Source organism: Bombina bombina, chromosome 3 (genome assembly GCF_027579735.1).
Source record: "Bombina bombina isolate aBomBom1 chromosome 3, aBomBom1.pri, whole genome shotgun sequence".
Classification (NCBI taxonomy): Eukaryota; Metazoa; Chordata; class Amphibia; order Anura; family Bombinatoridae; genus Bombina; species Bombina bombina.
In genome coordinates, this window is record NC_069501.1 from 152698477 (window position 1) to 152718455 (window position 19979).

General features: G+C 35.3%; 1 protein-coding gene across 2 annotated transcripts in view; it reads right to left on the reverse strand.

Moving 5' to 3' along the window:
• Positions 1 to 2430: 2430 nt before the first annotated feature.
• USP25 (ubiquitin specific peptidase 25) overlaps positions 2431 to 19979 on the reverse strand; it is a 458760-nt gene continuing 441211 nt past the window's right edge. For both annotated transcript variants that reach the window (XM_053706014.1, XM_053706013.1), the window contains 4 exons: positions 19038 to 19117; positions 17042 to 17165; positions 7040 to 7235; positions 2431 to 3052 (listed from right to left, as the gene is read on the reverse strand). In XM_053706014.1, coding sequence (XP_053561989.1) covers positions 2880 to 3052; positions 7040 to 7235; positions 17042 to 17165; positions 19038 to 19117 — 573 coding nt within the window. In that variant the 3' untranslated portion in view covers positions 2431 to 2879. The remainder of the gene's footprint in view (positions 3053 to 7039; positions 7236 to 17041; positions 17166 to 19037; positions 19118 to 19979) is intronic.

Sequence of the window (19979 nt, forward strand, 5' to 3'; positions counted from 1 at the left end):
TCTTATGTTATCAGGAACACTCTGAGTATTAGATGTTGACGGAACAGCAACAGGTAATGTAACATTACTAAAGGAAATATTATCTGCATTAACAAGTTTGTCATGACATTCAGTACAAACAATAGCTGGAGGAACAGATACCACAAGTTTACAGCAGATACACTTAACTTTGGTAGATCCAGCCCCAGGCAGCGATTTTCCAGAAGTATCTTCTGACTCAGTGTCAATCTGGGACATCTTGCAATATGTAATAGAAAAAACAACATATAAAGCAAAATTGATCAAATTCCTTAAATGACAGTTTCAGGAATGGGAAAAAATGCCAGTGAACAAGCTTCTAGCAAACAGAAGCAATAAATAATGAGACTTAAATAATGTGGAGACAAAAGTGACGCCCATATTTTTTAGCGCCAAAAAAAAGACGTCCACATTATTTGGCGCCTAAATGCTTTTGGCGGCAAAAATGACGCCACATCCGGAACGCCGACACTTTTGGCGCAAAAAAAACGTCAAAAATGACGCAACTTCCGGCGACACGTATGACGCCGGAAACAGAAAAAAAATTTTGCGCCAACAAAGTCCGCGCCAAGAATGACGCAATAAAATGAAGCATTTTCAGCCCCTGCGAGCCTAACAGCCCACAGGGAAAAAGTCAAATTTTAAGGTAAGAAAAAATTGATTTATTCATATGCATTATCCCAAATATGAAACTGACTGTCTGAAATAAGGAACGTTGAACATCCTGAGTCAAGGCAAATAAATGTTTGAATACATATATTTAGAACTTTATATAAAAGTGCCCAACCATAGCTTAGAGTGTCACAGAAAATAAGACTTACTTACCCCAGGACACTCATCTACATGTAGTAGAAAGCCAAACCAGTACTGAAACGAGAATCAGTAGAGGTAATGGTATATATAAGAGTATATCGTCGATCTGAAAAGGGAGGTAAGAGATGAATCTCTACGACCGATAACAGAGAACCTATGAAATAGACCCCGTAGAAGGAGATCATTGAATTCAAATAGGCAATACTCTCCTCACATCCCTCTGACATTCACTGCACGCTGAGAGGAAAACCGGGCTCCAACCTGCTGCGGAGCGCATATCAACGTAGAATCTAGCACAAACTTACTTCATCACCTCGATAGGAGGCAAAGTTTGTAAAACTGATTTGTGGGTGTGGTGAGGGGTGTATTTATAGGCATTTTGAGGTTTGGGAAACTTTGCCCCTCCTGGTAGGAATGTATATCCCATACGTCACTAGCTCATGGACTCTTGCTAATTACATGAAAGAAAAAAAGGTTTCATACCCCTTTAATCACAATCATTAGGGATGTGCAGTGCGGAAGAAGGTAGCCACTTGCGGCATTCCGCTCTTTTCTGAGCCAGATTTCTCCTTGTGAAAGTACAACACAATAAGATTTGGATTTGTACAGATCTTAGTGTACTCCACCTACTTCACATTTAGCAGCTAATGAAACAGCTGGATGCACATACCTAACAATCACCATCTATTAAACACTAGTAGACCATTGTCGTCTACCTTTTTAGGCCTAGCTCCTCTATGGTTATCCACTATATAATTATACCTGTATTGCATTGTACTTTTAGTGTATATGTCTTTTACTCTTCTGTACACAATTCCATGTAAATTATTGCCATCTGATTAAGACAGCATGGTAGTTAAAGAATTAAAGCTTGATAAAAAGAGACACAATCACACTTACTCTGAATTTCAAATGAGCAGTTGAATTTTTTTTCTGACAAATTTCACAAATGTCTTTCCATTCCCCTGCCCCCCTGTATCATATTGCAGCCATTGGTGAATCGCAGACTCATAAGTACACTGTGAACTTTTGCACTCGCTCAGTTGTTACTAGTACCTTAGAAAGTGTGCATATAAAAATGTGCACAATCTAATAATGGGAGTAAATTAGAAAGTTCTGTCTTAAAATTGCAGGCTCTCTCTGCATTATGAATGTTTCATTTTAACTTTTGTGTCCCTTTTTTAACTACCTGCATTTTAGGCATATTATTTAGTAAAGAAAATACATAGTTAATAAGCTATTAACACCATCACAATATATTTTAGGAAGCACTAGATATTATTTAATTCAAACTTAAAATATTTTACAAACTTGAGACTATTGGAATATTAAAAATAAATGTAATCTCAAAACAAAAATTTAAAAGAGCAAAATTTATTTCAGAAATAATGGGCTAATTTACTAAGTAAAAAAAAAAAAAAAATAAAAAAAAAAACTGCTTTGGAACCCAAACAATTATCCTTCAGCATAATTTTTGAGTTAACGGAGAAACTGAACTTTAGTTAAAAACTCATCCATTATGTGCTGTTCATCTCATCAAAAATATTCATCTATTCATACACAAATGTACAACATATTTTTTTTTTTTGCAAACAGTAGTAGCCATAAATAAAACTTTATTCTTTAATTTCATTTACAAGCTACCAAGCACCATGTATTCTAACATGGCACCAGATAATTAAAATGGCTGTCACAAAAAATCCAGACTAAAAAAAAACAAAACAAAAATGCTGCTGATAAAATGAGGTTTGTGTAGATAAAAGCAAGGTTATAATACTGTCACAGAAACGTGGCAAACAAAGCCGTCTTCCCAAGTGTTTTGGTTGCATCGATTCTGCTTAAAATGATAACTTAAGTGCCTTATGTATCTCAGATGTGTTTGCAGTCTGGCTAAAAGTCTGTACAGTCATTCTGTTTATAGCAGTTGGTAACATAAAAATGGTTAAAAACTATAGCAGCAACAAAGCAAACCTTGTGACAGGAAGGCATGAGTTGAAAAAAAAAATGAAAAAGAATGTCTATAAAATGTGCGTAAGAAGGTGCATTGTTTATCTCCCGTCAGCCGGTGTTCGGCTAAGTGACAACATGATTCGGGCAAACCGCTCACACAGTTCATGCGTGGAATACTTAGGAAGCTTTGGCGGATCACTGAAACCTTTCATTTCTGTTGAACAATCAAGCAGTTTTGGCAGGAAGTCGGTTAGTTTTTCTTGCAGGTGGGCTGTACAAAAAAAAAAAAGAGAAGAAAATTTAGCAAGTCCCTTCAAGACTCTACCAGGTAAAGCAAGTTTAACAAGCTGCTTACAGTTGATCTAAGACACAATACACAGAATGCACTGTACAATGAGCCTTGTGTCCTTATGTGTAAATTAGCAGCAGTCAGATGGATGCTCCTTCTCTGTTATTGGTCAGAGATAAATGACATCACATTCAGTTACCCATCATTTTTTAAAGTTAGTGTAGTTTGGTTACAAACAAAAATATTATACAATATTGGAGACTGTGGGGAGAGGAAGTACAGGGGTGGCAGATTTCTGTGTGCGTAGGGAAGCCCAAGAGTTAAATAATTTGAGGGTCCCCAAGTCTCAACAAGTCTTTAATGGCACATTCAAAGTGATATGAGTCTTAATTGTTGGAAATATAGTTGTAGGGCACTTGGAGTAGGTTCAAGATGTATTCAAGTATAGAATATCACAGAATATGAAAGAAAACAGAGGTTTTAAAATACACACTCTGACGAGTCTTTTCAACCATACTCAAAAAAAGACAAAATCATGAAAAGCAATACATGAGATATGATCAGTAGTATACCAGTTTACATTCTTTTCACAGTTAAGTAATATTACTAGACAAATGTCTCCATTACCACACATACCTATATAAGGAGCAGGACAGCTATACCCCATCTATGTTAGAAAAGAGATACCATTTTTCATAAAACCTTGAAACACCCATCGTTAGTTTTGTGTGCATATTTTAAACAATAAAAAATTTTTTTAGCAACAGCTAAGATTAAGAATGTTAAAGAATTGACACACTATACAATTATGCATTAGTGATTATATGATTGCTATGACATATTTCAAGTGATAATGGAAATTTTACTAATTTAAAAAATTTTTGTTTATAATTTTTAAATATTGATCTTAAATTCAAAGTAAATGCTTTTCCTTATCTTGAATTTTTAAATAATGACAATCTAAGATATTTCATGTTACATTTTATTGGACATGTTAAATTAATTCCATCAGCCTGATCAAATGACTATTGATCTATATTTTCTATTGTGTTCAGTGTACCTACGTGTTTGTAAATAAATTCTATTACTTGATTATCCAACATAAAGTTTTATCTATAGGCCACCTTTGAAGTTTATATCTCCTTCAGTTGAATACATTTTATAAAAAGACACTGATAAGAGTCTGATAAATAAATGTGTTAAAAAAGGCAGCCTTTGAGCATCAATCGGTTCATTGTAAATAGGTATTAAAAGGATAGAAATGGCTATTTTTATTATTCAAAACAAAATTTTGAATTGGGTATAATTTAAATATAATAAATGAAATGTTACTTAGTTAATATTGATGTGCTGATATCATGTATATAATTATTTTTTAAAATAGAGGTTTAGAGTCGGTAATTTCGATAGAGTAAACTGATATCCAAAAACGGTTTCATCAACTACCATTGTTTTAATATTTTTTATTTATGTTTAAGATAATCTAATGTAAAATTTTAAACATGCCTAACATATATTCAGTTTGATTACATAAATGGTAGAGTAACAGTCAACACATTACATTTGCATAATCAACATATGCAAGATTACAAGACAATGCAATAGCACTTAGTCAGAAATTCAAATGAGTAGTATAAATTTTAATAAGAAATTACAAAAGTTATGTATATTCACATTTTAATTGAACCATGTGATAGCAAACAGCAAATCACATATGGATATACGTATAGTCAGTGAATTGTTGAAAATACAACATCTGATCTGGTGATTCAAAAATTTAAAATATAAGAGAATGTGCGCATTTCTTTTAATGTAAGTACATTTTAATTTTATTTTCAAATTACATGCTGTATAGTTATCAGCGGTTTAGTACATATACTACATAAAAGATATCCTAATAAAATTGTTATAAATTTATTTCAGTAAGCATGAATGTCTATCTAACAAATTTTATTAAAACATGGAATTAAATAATGTATTTGTTTTTAATTATAATTAAAAACATAAAAAAAAAAAATTAGCATCTAGCTCCCAATATTTACATTAAAACTACAATGACTACATAAATATGGTTTATATTTTAAAAAAATATGTATATATAATTATTAGATCCATTAGATTTATAGCAATGATGATTCATAAAAAAAGATGCAATGGAATAGATATATAAAACAGAGATTGATAGGTAATGTAGCTTATATAAAATCAATCAAATATAGTGATTTATATTTATTCCAGAGTTCTTCAATTTAATGTTTTTGACTATCTCATAAATTATTTAGTTATAAATATAATAGTATTACATCAATTGCTATTGAAAGAAATATTGTTACCCATAAATAATGAATGATCAGCTAGCTCACAGTATTGAAAATTAACAAACTAAAGATAATGAAAGAGTGTTCTCACAAATAAATAAGATAAAGTATATATAATAATTGCATGGATAATACAAATAGAAAAGCAATTAGAATAAATAATAAAGCAATGTAAAGAATTTAAATTAAAAAACAGATAGTACGCGATTTTTCGTTAGAAAAACTATGACTATTGATTACAATTTAGAAATGCAAGATTGCTTTAAAGTTTGTTGATCAACTGATAATTTTTTGAAAAAAACATGTAAGTTCAAATTACATAGATTTCTAAGTAGAAACAAACTTTTATAAGAAAATTAAAAATGAGCAGCTAGCTCACAGTACAACTAAAATATTACTTTATCTACAAAAAAATAATAACATAAATACATGTTTTTTAAAAAAATAGATAAACTCTAGATAGTTTATTATTGAACAACAGCTTTTGAAAATATACATATGCAGGAGTGATATCTTTAGGGACAAAAAGTGGCTTAGATATAATACTTCAAAAATCGGTAAATACAAATATTAAGATCTTTATTGAAGTTACACTGTATAAACATGTAATGCTTTTATCCCAAAAATTGAAGCCAAAAATAAAATTTTTTACAGTTAGAATAATGTTTAGATCGATAGCAATACACTGATGAGCTAGCTCACAGTAGTGAACATTTTTCGAAGTTGAATCACTAAATACTGTTATAAATAGTACAGTAGAAGAGGTTATGAATGTTACACAGCAATTAAAAAAGAAAGTAGGAATGTGTAAATATCTGCTATAGATATCATAGTTTGCAGCGATGTACAACATCCAAAAATGGCAAATAGAACGTTTGCAATGGAAGTGTTATGTAAGATAACCAAAGCATTCCAAAAGTAAATAACGGTAGAGAAAACCAAAAAAAATAATTTCGAAATGTTACGTCAATGTTAAATTATTGGAATAACATATCGATTCACATATAAGCAATACAATAAGAATATTCTTAGAAATCTGTGCATACGCTAACAAGAGAAAATTATTACTGATAGTAATTGTATAACATACATGGTTTTAGCAATCGAACAAAATTGAGACTCATTGAAGGCATGATAGAATAAAAATATCTACTTATAGTTGGCATTGAATAGTGGTAAACAATATAAAATTTAGAAGTGAGAATAGAACAAATATCATGAGAGCGATCGCATCGATACTTACTATCCAAATTCTGACGCCTACTATATAAATCAAAGAGTAAGGACTATAGCGCATGCGCTAAACATGAACGAGCACGGAATGTGGATGACGAGTAGTTATGAGACGCATGCGCAGTTGCATCGGTTTAATCGCGTGACGTAAATAAAAAAGGGGCAGGACGCCACGGGGTACGATGTCTAATTTGCACAGCGGTCTGTCAATCTAATGCAAAAAGAGGGACAAGATGGCGGGCGGAGGATCAGTGTAAGCGAAAACAGTTTATAAATGCTTCGTTACCAGAATAGAGCGATAATATAAAAAAATGATGAATGAAACTAACCTTTATTTTTAGAGATAAAGACATTAAGAAAATACATAAAGCGTGACTTTACATACACTTTAAGGCTAACGCATGCAATGTAGACTTACGCTCCATTTCCTGTCCAAGGTAAGAACACCAACGATTCCTCATATCTTCTACAGCAACTACGTCTTTTTCTTCCATTTCATCAACCAACATGAAGGGTAAACATGGTACAATAAGCTCATTCATTAATGTCAGGCCATTGTTGACTTCTTCTTCTGCTCCAGACTCAAACATAACTGCTGCCTGTTCGTTCAGTTTCTTTATTGAAAATAAATAATGGTAAGATAATCAGATACGAACAACTTTCACACTAACATACATTTCTGATTAAATTTGTCGTCTGCCCTGCATACATAGATTATACCACCAGATGGCAATGTTTAACTGCAGCTTCTAGTTAACGTGAAAAATAGGTTAGAGAACAATGATTCCACAGATAAACAGAGAGCTTGTGTTTGTATGAGCATAGCAGTGAGGCAGCATGGGGAATGGTCAAGGAGGAAGAAAACTATTTTAATTTAAAAAAAAAAAAAAAAAATTAAGACTAATGGTGGATGAAAGTGAATATAAAATTTTTTCAAGTTACGATTTTTCGGAAAACTGATCTTTGAAATAAAAATAAACGTCATCCATCAAGAAGTGAACCCTTGGACCACCCAAGTGCTGCACTTTTGGCAACATCTGAAGTATAAAATCCAGGGTTACTATGCAGCAGTGCAATCTAGTAGGCAGGTTAGAGTATTGGCCCCTCCCCCCCCCGTGGTTTCCTTGGCCCCACTCCAGACGCAAACACCCAATGCAAATAACATCATATGCACTAAATATAAAATATAGCATTACACAATGTGATCTGTAAACTGCAGAAATGATTTTATGTAATGTAGCACAGAATATCACAAAACAAATGTATACATAAGAACTACAAAGACCTCAAGTCCGATTAGCATAGATGCAAACATCTTATTCATAACCACCCAATCTGTGGAGCTAAATACTCTTTATGCTAACGTTGTGATAACATCAAGCTACGGGTTTGAAACTCTAGAATCAATGCATTAGCAAAGTATAGACAAATATACTATAGAAAAACACCGCTTTGTGTATGGCATTTGTGACTAAATAATGACACACTAAGTGACAAAGTGACAAAGTGACCAACTGCTGCTCGTTATCAGCTAGGTTTGTAACACAAGCTCTATATACAACAACCTTTTACATTTCTCTCCTAGTGTCTAGTAGTTTTTTTAGGACCATGAAACCCAAACTGTTTCTTTCATTATTCAGAGTGTAGATGTAAAATAACTTTTTAATTCACTTCTATTTCTTGGAACCCTATGTTAAAAAGCAGGTAGGAAGGCTCAGGAACGTGTATTTTTCTGGAGCACTATATGGCAGCAGTTTAGCAAAAATGTTTTTAAAATTGTTAAGCTTTGTGAAAAACATAATTTATGTAAGAACTTACCTGATAAATTCATTTCTTTCATATTAACAAGAGTCCATGAGCTAGTGACGTATGGGATATACATTCCTACCAGGAGGGGCAAAGTTTCCCAAACCTTAAAATGCCTATAAATACACCCCTCACCACACCCACAAATCAGTTTAACGAATAGCCAAGAAGTGGGGTGATAAGAAAAAAGTGCGAAGCATATAAAATAAGGAATTGGAATAATTGTGCTTTATACAAAAAATCATAACCACCACAAAAAAGGGTGGGCCTCATGGACTCTTGTTAATATGAAAGAAATGAATTTATCAGGTAAGTTCTTACATAAATTATGTTTTCTTTCATGTAATTAACAAGAGTCCATGAGCTAGTGACGTATGGGATAATGAATACCCAAGATGTGGATCTTTCCACACAAGAGTCACTAGAGAGGGAGGGATAAAATAAAGACAGCCAATTCCTGCTGAAAATAATCCACACCCAAAATAAAGTTTAATGAAAAACATAAGCAGAAGATTCAAACCGAAACCACTGCCTGAAGTACCTTTCTACCAAAAACTGCTTCAGAAGAAGAGAATACATCAAAATGGTAGAATTTAGTAAAAGTATGCAAAGAGGACCAAGTCGCTGCTTTGCAAATCTGATCAACTGAAGCTTCATTCCTAAACGCCCAGGAAGTAGAAACTGACCTAGTAGAATGAGCTGTAATCCTCTGAGGCGGAGTCTTACCCGAATTAACATAGGCAAGATGAATGAAAGATTTCAACCAGGATGCCAAAGAAATGGCAGAAGCTTTCTGGCCTTTTCTAGAACCAGAAAAGATGACAAATAGACTAGAAGTCTTTCGGAAAGATTTAGTAGCTTCAACATAATATTTCAAAGCTCTAACAACATCCAAAGAATGTAACGATTTCTCCTTAGAATTCTTAGGATTAGGACATAATGAAGGAACCACGATTTCTCTACTAATGTTGTTGGAATTCACAACCTTAGGTAAAAATTCAAAAGAAGTTCGCAACACCGCCTTATCCTGATGAAAAATCAGAAAAGGAGACTCACAAGAAAGAGCAGATAATTCAGAAACTCTTCTGGCAGAAGAGATGGCCAAAAGGAACAAAACTTTCCAAGAAAGCAATTTAATGTCCAATGAATGCATAGGTTCAAACGGAGGAGCTTGAAGAGCTCCCAGAACCAAATTCAAACTCCATGGAGGAGAAATTGACTTAATGACAGGTTTTATACGAACCAAAGCTTGTACAAAACAATGAATATCAGGAAGAATAGCAATCTTTCTGTGAAAAAGAACAGAAAGAGCAGAGATTTGTCCTTTCAAGGAACTTGCGGACAAACCCTTATCTAAACCATCCTGAAGAAATTGTAATATTCTCGGAATTCTAAAAGAATACCAAGAAAAATGATGAGTAAGACACCAAGAAATATAAGTCTTCCAGACTCTATAATATATCTCTCTAGATACAGATTTACGAGCCTGTAACATAGTATCAATCACAGAGTCAGAGAAACCTCTTGACTAAGAATCAAGCGTTCAATCTCCATACCTTTAAGTTTAAGTATTTCAGATCCGGATGGAAAAAAGGACCTTGCGACAGAAGGTCTGGTCTTAACGGAAGAGTCCATGGTTGGCAAGATGCCATCCGGACAAGATCCGCATACCAAAACCTGTGAGGCCATGCCGGAGCTATTAGCAGAACAAACGAGCATTCCCTCAGAATCTTGGAGATTACTCTTGGAAGAAGAACTAGAGGCGGAAAGATATAGGCAGGATGATACTTCCAAGGAAGTGATAATGCATCCACTGCCTCCGCCTGAGGATCCCGGGATCTGGACAGATACCTGGGAAGTTTCTTGTTTAGATGAGAAGCCATCAGATCTATCTCTGGAAGCCCCCACATTTGAACAATCTGAAGAAATACCTCTGGGTGAAGAGACCATTCGCCCGGATGCAACGTTTGGCGACTGAGATAATCCGCTTCCCAATTGTCTACACCTGGGATATGAACCGCAGAGATTAGACAGGAGCTGGATTCCGCCCAAACCAAAATTCGAGATACTTCTTTCATAGCCAGAGGACTGTGAGTCCCTCCTTGATGATTGATGTATGCCACAGTTGTGACATTGTCTGTCTGAAAACAAATGAACGATTCTCTCTTCAGAAGAGGCCAAAACTGAAGAGCTCTGAAAATTGCACGGAGTTCCAAAATATTGATCGGTAATCTCACCTCCTGAGATTCCCAAACTCCCTGTGCCGTCAGAGATCCCCACACAGCTCCCCAACCTGTGAGACTTGCATCTGTTGAAATTACAGTCCAGGTCGGAAGAACAAAAGAAGCCCCCTGAATTAAACGATGGTGATCTGTCCACCACGTTAGAGAGTGTCGAACAATCGGTTTTAAAGATATTAATTGAGATATCTTCGTGTAATCCCTGCACCATTGGTTCAGCATACAGAGCTGAAGAGGTCGCATGTGAAAACGAGCAAAGGGGATCGCGTCCGATGCAGCAGTCATAAGACCTAGAATTTCCATGCATAAGGCTACCGAAGGGAATGATTGTGACTGAAGGTTTCGACAAGCTGTAATCAATTTTAGACGTCTCTTGTCTGTTAAAGACAGAGTCATGGACACTGAATCTATCTGGAAACCCAGAAAGGTTACCCTTGTTTGAGGAATCAAAAAACTTTTTGGTAAATTGATCCTCCAACCATGATCTTGAAGAAACAACACAAGTCGATTCGTATGAGACTCTGCTAAATGTAAAGACTGAGCAAGTACCAAGATATCGTCCAAATAAGGAAATACCACAATACCCTGTTCTCTGATTACAGACAGAAGGGCACTGAGAATCTTTGTGAAAATTCTTGGAGCTGTAGCAAGGCCAAACGGTAGAGCCACAAATTGGTAATGCTTGTCTAGAAAAGAGAATCTCAGGAACTGAAAATGATCTGGATGAATCGGAATATGCAGATATGCATCCTGTAAATCTATTGTGGACATATAATTCCCTTGCTGAACAAAAGGCAATATAGTCCTTACAGTTACCATCTTGAACGTTGGTATCCTTACATAACGATTCAATAATTTTAGATCCAGAACTGGTCTGAAGGAATTCTCCTTCTTTGGTACAATGAAGAGATTTGAATAAAACCCCATCCCCTGTTCCGGAACTGGAACTGGCATAATTACTCCAGCCAACTCTAGATCTGAAACACAATTCAGAAATGCTTGAGCTTTCACTGGATTTACTGGGACACGGGAAAGAAAAAATCTCTTTGCAGGAGGTCTCATCTTGAAACCAATTCTGTACCCTTCTGAAACAATGCTCTGAATCCAAAGATTGTGAACAGAACTGATCCAAATTTCTTTGAAAAAACGTAACCTGCCCCCTACCAGCTGAACTGGAATGAGGGCCGTACCTTCATGTGAACTTAGAAGCAGGCTTTGCCTTTCTAGCAGGCTTGGATTTATTCCAGACTAGAGATGGTTTCCAAACTGAAACTGCTCCTGAGGACGAAGGATCAGGCTTTTGTTCTTTGTTGAAACGAAAGGAACGAAAACTATTGTTAGCCCTGTTTTTACCTTTAGATTTTTTATCCTGTGGTAAAAAAGTTCCTTTCCCACCAGTAACAGTTGAAATAATAGAATCCAACTGAGAACCAAATAATTTGTTTCCCTGGAAAGAAATGGAAAGTAGAGTTGATTTAGAAGCCATATCAGCATTCCAAGTCTTAAGCCATAAAGCTCTTCTGGCTAAGATAGCTAGAGACATAAACCTAACATCAACTCTAATAATATCAAAAATGGCATCACAGATAAAATTATTAGCATGCTGAAGAAGAATAATAATATCATGAGAATCACGATTTGCTACTTGTTGCGCTAGGGTTTCCAACCAAAAAGTTGAAGCTGCAGCAACATCAGCCAATGATATAGCAGGTCTAAGAAGATTACCTGAACACAGATAAGCTTTTCTTAGAAAGGATTCAATTTTTCTATCTAAAGGATCCTTAAACGAGGTACCATCTGACGTAGGAATGGTAGTACGTTTAGCAAGGGTAGAAATAGCCCCATCAACTTTAGGGATTTTGTCCCAAAATTCTAACCTGTCAGGCGGAACAGGATATAATTGCTTAAAACGTTTAGAAGGAGTAAATGAATTACCCAATTTATCCCATTCTTTGGAAATCACTGCAGAAAAAGCATTAGGAACAGGAAAAACTTCTGGAATAACCGCAGGAGCTTTAAAAACCTTATCCAAACGTATAGAATTAGTATCAAGAGGACTAGAATCCTCTATTTCTAAAGCAATTAGTACTTCTTTAAGTAAAGAGCGAATAAATTCCATCTTAAATAAATATGAAGATTTATCAGCATCAATCTCTGAGATAGAATCCTCTGAACCAGAAGAGTCCAAAGAATCAGAATGATGGTGTTCATTTAAAAATTCATCTGTAGAGAGAGAAGATTTAAAAGACTTTTTACGTTTACTAGAAGGAGAAATAACAGACAAAGCCTTCTTTATGGATTCAGAAACAAAATCTCTTATGTTATCAGGAACATTCTGCACCTTAGATGTTGAGGGAACTGCAACAGGCAATGGTACATTACTAAAGGAAATATTATCTGCTTTAACAAGTTTGTCATGACAATTATTACAAACAACAGCTGGAGGAATAGCTACCAAAAATTTACAGCAGATACACTTAGCTTTGGTAGATCCAGCAGGCAGTGATTTTCCTGTAGTATCTTCTGGCTCAGATGCAACGTGAGACATCTTGCAATATGTAAGAGAAAAAACAACATATAAAGCAAAATAGATCAAATTCCTTATAAGACAGTTTCAGGAATGGGAAAGAATGCCAAATATCAAGCTTCTAGCAACCAGAAGCAAATGAAAAATGAGACTGAAATAATGTGGAGACAAAAGCGACGCCCATATTTTTTAGCGCCAAATAAGACGCCCACATTATTTGGCGCCTAAATGCTTTTGGCGCCAAAAATGACGCCACATCCGGAACGCCGACATTTTTGGCGCAAAATAACGTCAAAAAAATGACGTAACTTCCGGCGACACGTATGACGCCGGAAACGGAAAAGAATTTTTGCGCCAAAAAAGTCCGCGCCAAGAATGACGCAATAAAATGAAGCATTTTCAGCCCCCGCGAGCCTAACAGCCCACAGGGAAAAAAGTCAAATTTTTGAGGTAAGAAAAATATGATAATTCAATGCATAATCCCAAATATGAAACTGACTGTCTGAAAATAAGGAAAGTTGAACATTCTGAGTCAAGGCAAATAAATGTTTGAATACATATATTTAGAACTTTATAAATAAAGTGCCCAACCATAGCTTAGAGTGTCACAGAAAATAAGACTTACTTACCCCAGGACACTCATCTACATGTTTGTAGAAAGCCAAACCAGTACTGAAACGAGAATCAGTAGAGGTAATGGTAAATATAAGAGCATATCGTCGATCTGAAAAGGGAGGTAAGAGATGAATCTCTACGACCGATAACAGAGAACCTTATGAAATAGACCCCGTAGAAGGAGATCACTGCATTCAATAGGCAATACTCTCTTCACATCCCTCTGACATTCACTGCACGCTGAGAGGAAAACCGGGCTCCAACTTGCTGCGGAGCTCATATCAACGTAGAATCTAGCACAAACTTACTTCACCACCTCCCTTGGAGGCAAAGTTTGTAAAACTGATTTGTGGGTGTGGTGAGGGGTGTATTTATAGGCATTTTAAGGTTTGGGAAACTTTGCCCCTCCTGGTAGGAATGTATATCCCATACGTCACTAGCTCATGGACTCTTGTTAATTACATGAAAGAAAACTTCTGCAATCTAGTGCTGAACCGCATTATTGCAAAACAGCTGCCATATACTTCTCCAAACTCGTGCACGCTTCAAACACGTGCACGCTACCTAACAGGGTATTAGACATGTGCAGTCAGCAGTTTCTTTCGTCAACTTCCGAATGCAGAAGGCAGCGGCCGCTTAAAGGGACAGTCTAGTCAAAATTAAACTTTCATGATTCAGATAGGGCATGCAATTTTAAACAACTTTCCAATTTGCTTCTATTATCTAATTTGCTCAATTCTTTAGATATCCTTTGTTGAAGAAATAGCAATGCACATGTGTGAGCCAATCACATAAGGCCTCTAGGTGCAGCAACCAATCAGCAGATACTGAGCATATCTAGATATGCTTTTCAGCAAGTGATATCAAGAAAATTAGATAATAGAAGTAAATTAGAAAGTTGTTTAAAATTACATGCTCTTTCTAAATCACGAAATAAAAAATTGGCTTACATATCCCTTTAAGCTCTTTTCGGAGACGGATTTCTTCTAGTGAAATTGCAACACACTAAGATCTGGATTTGCACAGATTTCACATGAGGAACCAGGCTCTGAAAAGAAAAGCAAGGCAGCAAACGGCCGCATTCTTCTGCACTTAGCAGCTAACGAAACTGCCGAATGCACAAGTCTATTAGGCATCATCTTCACCAAGGAATTCCATAAGAATGAAGTACATTTGATAAGAGCAATATATTGGAAAGTTTGTTGTTTTTTTAAAAAAATAATATGCTCTATCTGTATCATGAAAGAAAATGTTTGGGTCCCTTCAAAAGGCATTGCATGTAAAGCAGGGCTCGACAAACCCAGGAGCCAGGGAGCCACTGGCTCCTAGAATTTTATCCCTGGCTCCTAACATTTTGAGTTATTCTCCATATATCTATATGCAATTAACTCTGTCTGGCTCCTAAAAATATTTCTGGCTCCTAAATATTGTTACTGGCTCCTAATTTTTAAACAGATTTGTCGAGCACTGATGTAAAGGATCTGTTCGGTCTCTAACCTACTGCGTGAGGCACAAGGCTATATGCTTAAACATTAGTAATTCATGTGATATCAGAAGTATATGAGAAAGATAAAAATAGAGCTCCTACTGTGTGTGTGTGATTATATACTTTGCCATAGCTACATTTTCTACCTGCAAATATAGATTTTCTTGTTTTTGCAGTGTACTTGCCGTTTTTACTTACGCTACTTCTCAATAAAGGAATCCTTGTTTTGAGCTGTTGTCCGGACTTCCCTTTCTATTTTTTTTTTTTTTCTCTCTCTCTCTCTCTCTCTCTCTCTCTCTCTCTCTATATATATATATATATATATATATATATATATATATATGCGCTAGTCATTTCTGTCTCTTTCTCTGCAGAAAAACAACTGTATATTAAACATGTAACCGCATAATAGTACTTTTAATAACACTTCCAACCTATCTTGAATGTCGGATTTACCTCCTTAGTGTGAATCTCTCCTATCTTTGGATTTTTATGCTTTTTATGCTGCTGCAATCATCAAGTCTACTGTTTGGGATCTAAAGTGCTGGATCTGCTCTCTGGTTTTAAATACATTTTTCATTTACTTAAAGCATCAAGTCTGCTGTTTGATCTGGTTTGCAAACTGGGACCACTCTTTTGGATTAAAAGACACTTTATGTTTGTTTGCTGAAAGCATCAAGATTACTGATTGGGATCCGACTTGTGTGCTGTTCTGTTTACTTCATGAGATACACTGCCTAATGGGAGAATTAGGTATATATCTGGACAAGAAAGTTCATACCAAGACAGGAAAACAAAGCTCCAAGAGGCAACAAGCACAGGAAGTTTCCTAAAGAGACCAGTACAAAGGGACCTACATCTTGTTTTACTCCAAGAGGCAGCTGAACCATACAGATCATACTATCCAGGATTCCCCGACCATCAGATACATCCTCCAATGCGGCAAACTTACCTCATATGATTGAGGTAACTTTTGGTAAAGGTATCTAATACACCTTCACTACACTTGGATCTCATCATTCTGTTCATCAATCAAAGACTTTTTTTTATATATATATATATATATTCATATACACATATTTATATATTGCTTATCTTCGCTCCTGAGACTCAACTATATACCGTATTTAGGAATATCTATAAGCGCTGCTTATCCTTTGTTTCATATATATATATATATATTTATTTATTTATTTGTGTGTGTGTGTGTGTGTTACGGGTAAAGTCAGAAATCCAGGTAGTCCTAGGATTACCTGGGTAAACCTGACATTACCCAAGCGGCTATGGGTAAAGCCCAATGTAAATTCCCCCGATTCTCTGGTATCCACCCCAAGTGAACCATAGGGAATGAGGTTTAAGAGGGTGGTGAAGACCCCCTTGAACCCCCCAGGAAGGGGCAAATAAGATAGTGAAGATGTGTGAATTACAGTGAATCTTATATATGTGTTTGATGCGGTGACTCGATGCACCCTGAGAAGATTTATCATGTTACATCACGCTTTACCCACAGCCACTTGGGTAATGTCAGGATGAACCGGTTAATGCTAGGATTACCCAATTTCTTACATTACCCGCTATATATATATATATATATATACATATATATATACATATATATATACATACATACATAAATATATACATACACACACATACTGTATATATTAATTTTCAGCAACCAGGTTAATGTCACACAATAAAATGCCACACATAACTTTCGTTCTTATATTGGAGCCACTGACTTACCAGCAAACACTCTCTTCGGTAGTATGATATTAGTTCATCATCATGTCCCCGGTACAAACCTTTGGAAAGCAGTTCTTTGTTACACTGGTATCCATATATAAGGTACAGTAAAGCTTTAACAAAACTTAAAGGGGGGAAAAAAAAAAAAAAGAGCATTAGTATTTTTTTCTACGAACAGAAATATGCATACATTTCTGCCACCTAATAAATAATCAACATTAACTTGCTAAAACGTTTCCTTACTTATCTGTTACTTAAAGAAATATTAAACTCAATCATGCAATAAACTTTTAACAAACTTTCAAAATATATTTTGCTTCCTTTTACTGATATTAACTTCTAAAATTTGTGTCCATAATTTATATATATATCTCTAATTAGCCACGGCAAAGGTTACCATTGCCAAGTGATTTTTCATGGGTTGTGTCTGAGGACCACAACATGCTTTGTAAACATTTTGCAACTTGCACTCTTTTTGCAATATAGTGCTTAACCCATTTTGCTACCGGGAATTTCAGAGAAAAACTTTCAGTACCAGAGAATGTGTAGCAGTTTGGTTATCTGTTTAAATAAAAATAGAGTCGTTGTTTTTGTTTTTTATTACCTATGAATAAAATATATATTTTTGGGCATGTAAAGAACTTTCATTGTTTTTTTTTCCAACTAGCTATTTATTTACAGAACTAAGACATTATTATTGTAAAATTAGAAAAAAAGGATATATAATAGATTAATCATCACAATCCACAAAAACATGTCGCTTTCTAACTGTAGAATTTTTCTTTTTAAAAATTGTTCATTGGCGTCCTCTGATTCCGCTGCAACCAAGCATGTAGATATATGTGTGTGTGTGTATATGTGTGTATATGTGTGTATATGTGTATATATATATATATATATATATATATATAAATAAAAGCAGAGAACTCACAAGATTTTCAAAAGTGACAAAGGTGTCAGTAGGGACACAAAAGATTAGGAAGCATGGATTTTTAATATTTGAAATAAAAGTGATGTTTTAACACTTTTGAAATCCGGTGAGTGCTGTGCTATATATACTGCAGTAAATTAACACAAGTTAAAGAGAGAGTTCACCCAAATTTTTTCTTCCCTTTAAATTGTTCCCAATTATCTATTTTACCTGCTGGCGTTTATTAAATTGTTTACAAGTAGCTTGGCATCTGAAATAGCTGATTAGGCCTTTGGTATCCATACCTATAGTAAAAATTTGTATACTGGAGTATAGGCTTTTGAATAGCCTTAGTAAACACAGCCAGCAGAAGAAATTACACTCCCAGTGGGGTGCAGTATAGTTAAGTAATAAAATGTTAATTTTCCATTGTTCACTTTAAAGTATTGAGCTTTGGGTTTCCAGACAAATCTAAGATAAGGAAGCAAGTGTGTGTACACAAAGTGATAACATAATGAGATATGATATTACCTGAAACCCGACCTATTGTAATAGGCTCTGGTTTAAAAGCACAAAACCAGATACTTCATATACACAAATAAACCTGAAAATTCAATTTATCATAATTTTTATACGCTGCAGCTGGTATAACAAGTCATTGAAAATACATTAATATAAAAACAAATTTTACAGTGTAATGTCCCTTTAAAGATATCAAATTACAGGAAAAGGACAAATAGGGTTTTTTTTTTTACTACAAATGATGAAACATTCATATTACAATCTAAAAGTGTTTCATGTCTACTTCCTAATTTCTCTAAATCCTGTATGTTTTTACAGCAACTATCATCCATAATGCAATCCTCATATTTCGACCTGTATAGTCGTGCATTTAATTTACTGTATACCCTTTATAGTCGAGATGAATATGTTGGATAATAATAAATAAATACAGTCAACTAAAATTAAACTTACTCAGAATATGTAAGCAATACAAAGATAAATGTGCAGAGTTACAGGGTGTGTGGTTTGAAGTGATTCAGGTATGTTTTTATAACATATACAGTATACATAATCCATCCTTACTTTTTATTCTGAAAGTGTTCCAGCCCAATCAGGATATACATCGTAGTCTCTCTGAAGATTCTGTAATCCTTGTGCCATCTCTAAGTATTAAGGAAAATGTGTTTTGTTATAAACAAATGTGCATAGAATTCTAACAAAATCAAAATGGTAAAGAAAAAAAGAATGTTCCCTTACTGGAAATTAAAGGGACATAGAAGTACAAAAAACCCAGAATTTATGCTTACCTGATAAATTACTTTCTCCAACGGTGTGTCCGGTCCACGGCGTCATCCTTACTTGTGGGAATATCTCTTCCCCAACAGGAAATGGCAAAGAGTCCCAGCAAAGCTGGCCATATAGTCCCTCCTAGGCTCTGCCCACCCCAGTCATTCGACCGACGGACAGGAGGAAAAATATAGGAGAAACCATATGGTACCGTGGTGACTGTAGTTAGAGAAATTAATTCATCAGACCCGATTAAAAAACCAGAGCGGGCCGTGGACCGGACACACTGTTGGAGAAAGTAATTTATCAGGTAAGCATAAATTCTGTTTTCTCCAACATTGGTGTGTCCGGTCCACGGCGTCATCCTTACTTGTGGGAACCAATACCAAAGTTTTAGGACACGGATGAAGGGAGGGAGCAAATCAGGTTACCTAAACGGAAGGCACCACGGCTTGCAAAACCTTCCTCCCAAAAATAGCCTCCGAAGAAGCAAAAGTATCAAATTTGTAAAATTTGGCAAAAGTGTGCAGTGAAGACCAAGTCGCTGCCTTACATATCTGATCAACAGAAGCCTCGTTCTTAAAGGCCCATGTGGAAGCCACAGCCCTAGTGGAGTGAGCTGTGATTCTTTCAGGAGGCTGCCGTCCGGCAGTCTCGTAAGCCAATTGGATGATGCTTTTAAGCCAAAAGGAAAGAGAGGTAGAAGTCGCTTTTTGACCTCTCCTTTTACCAGAATAG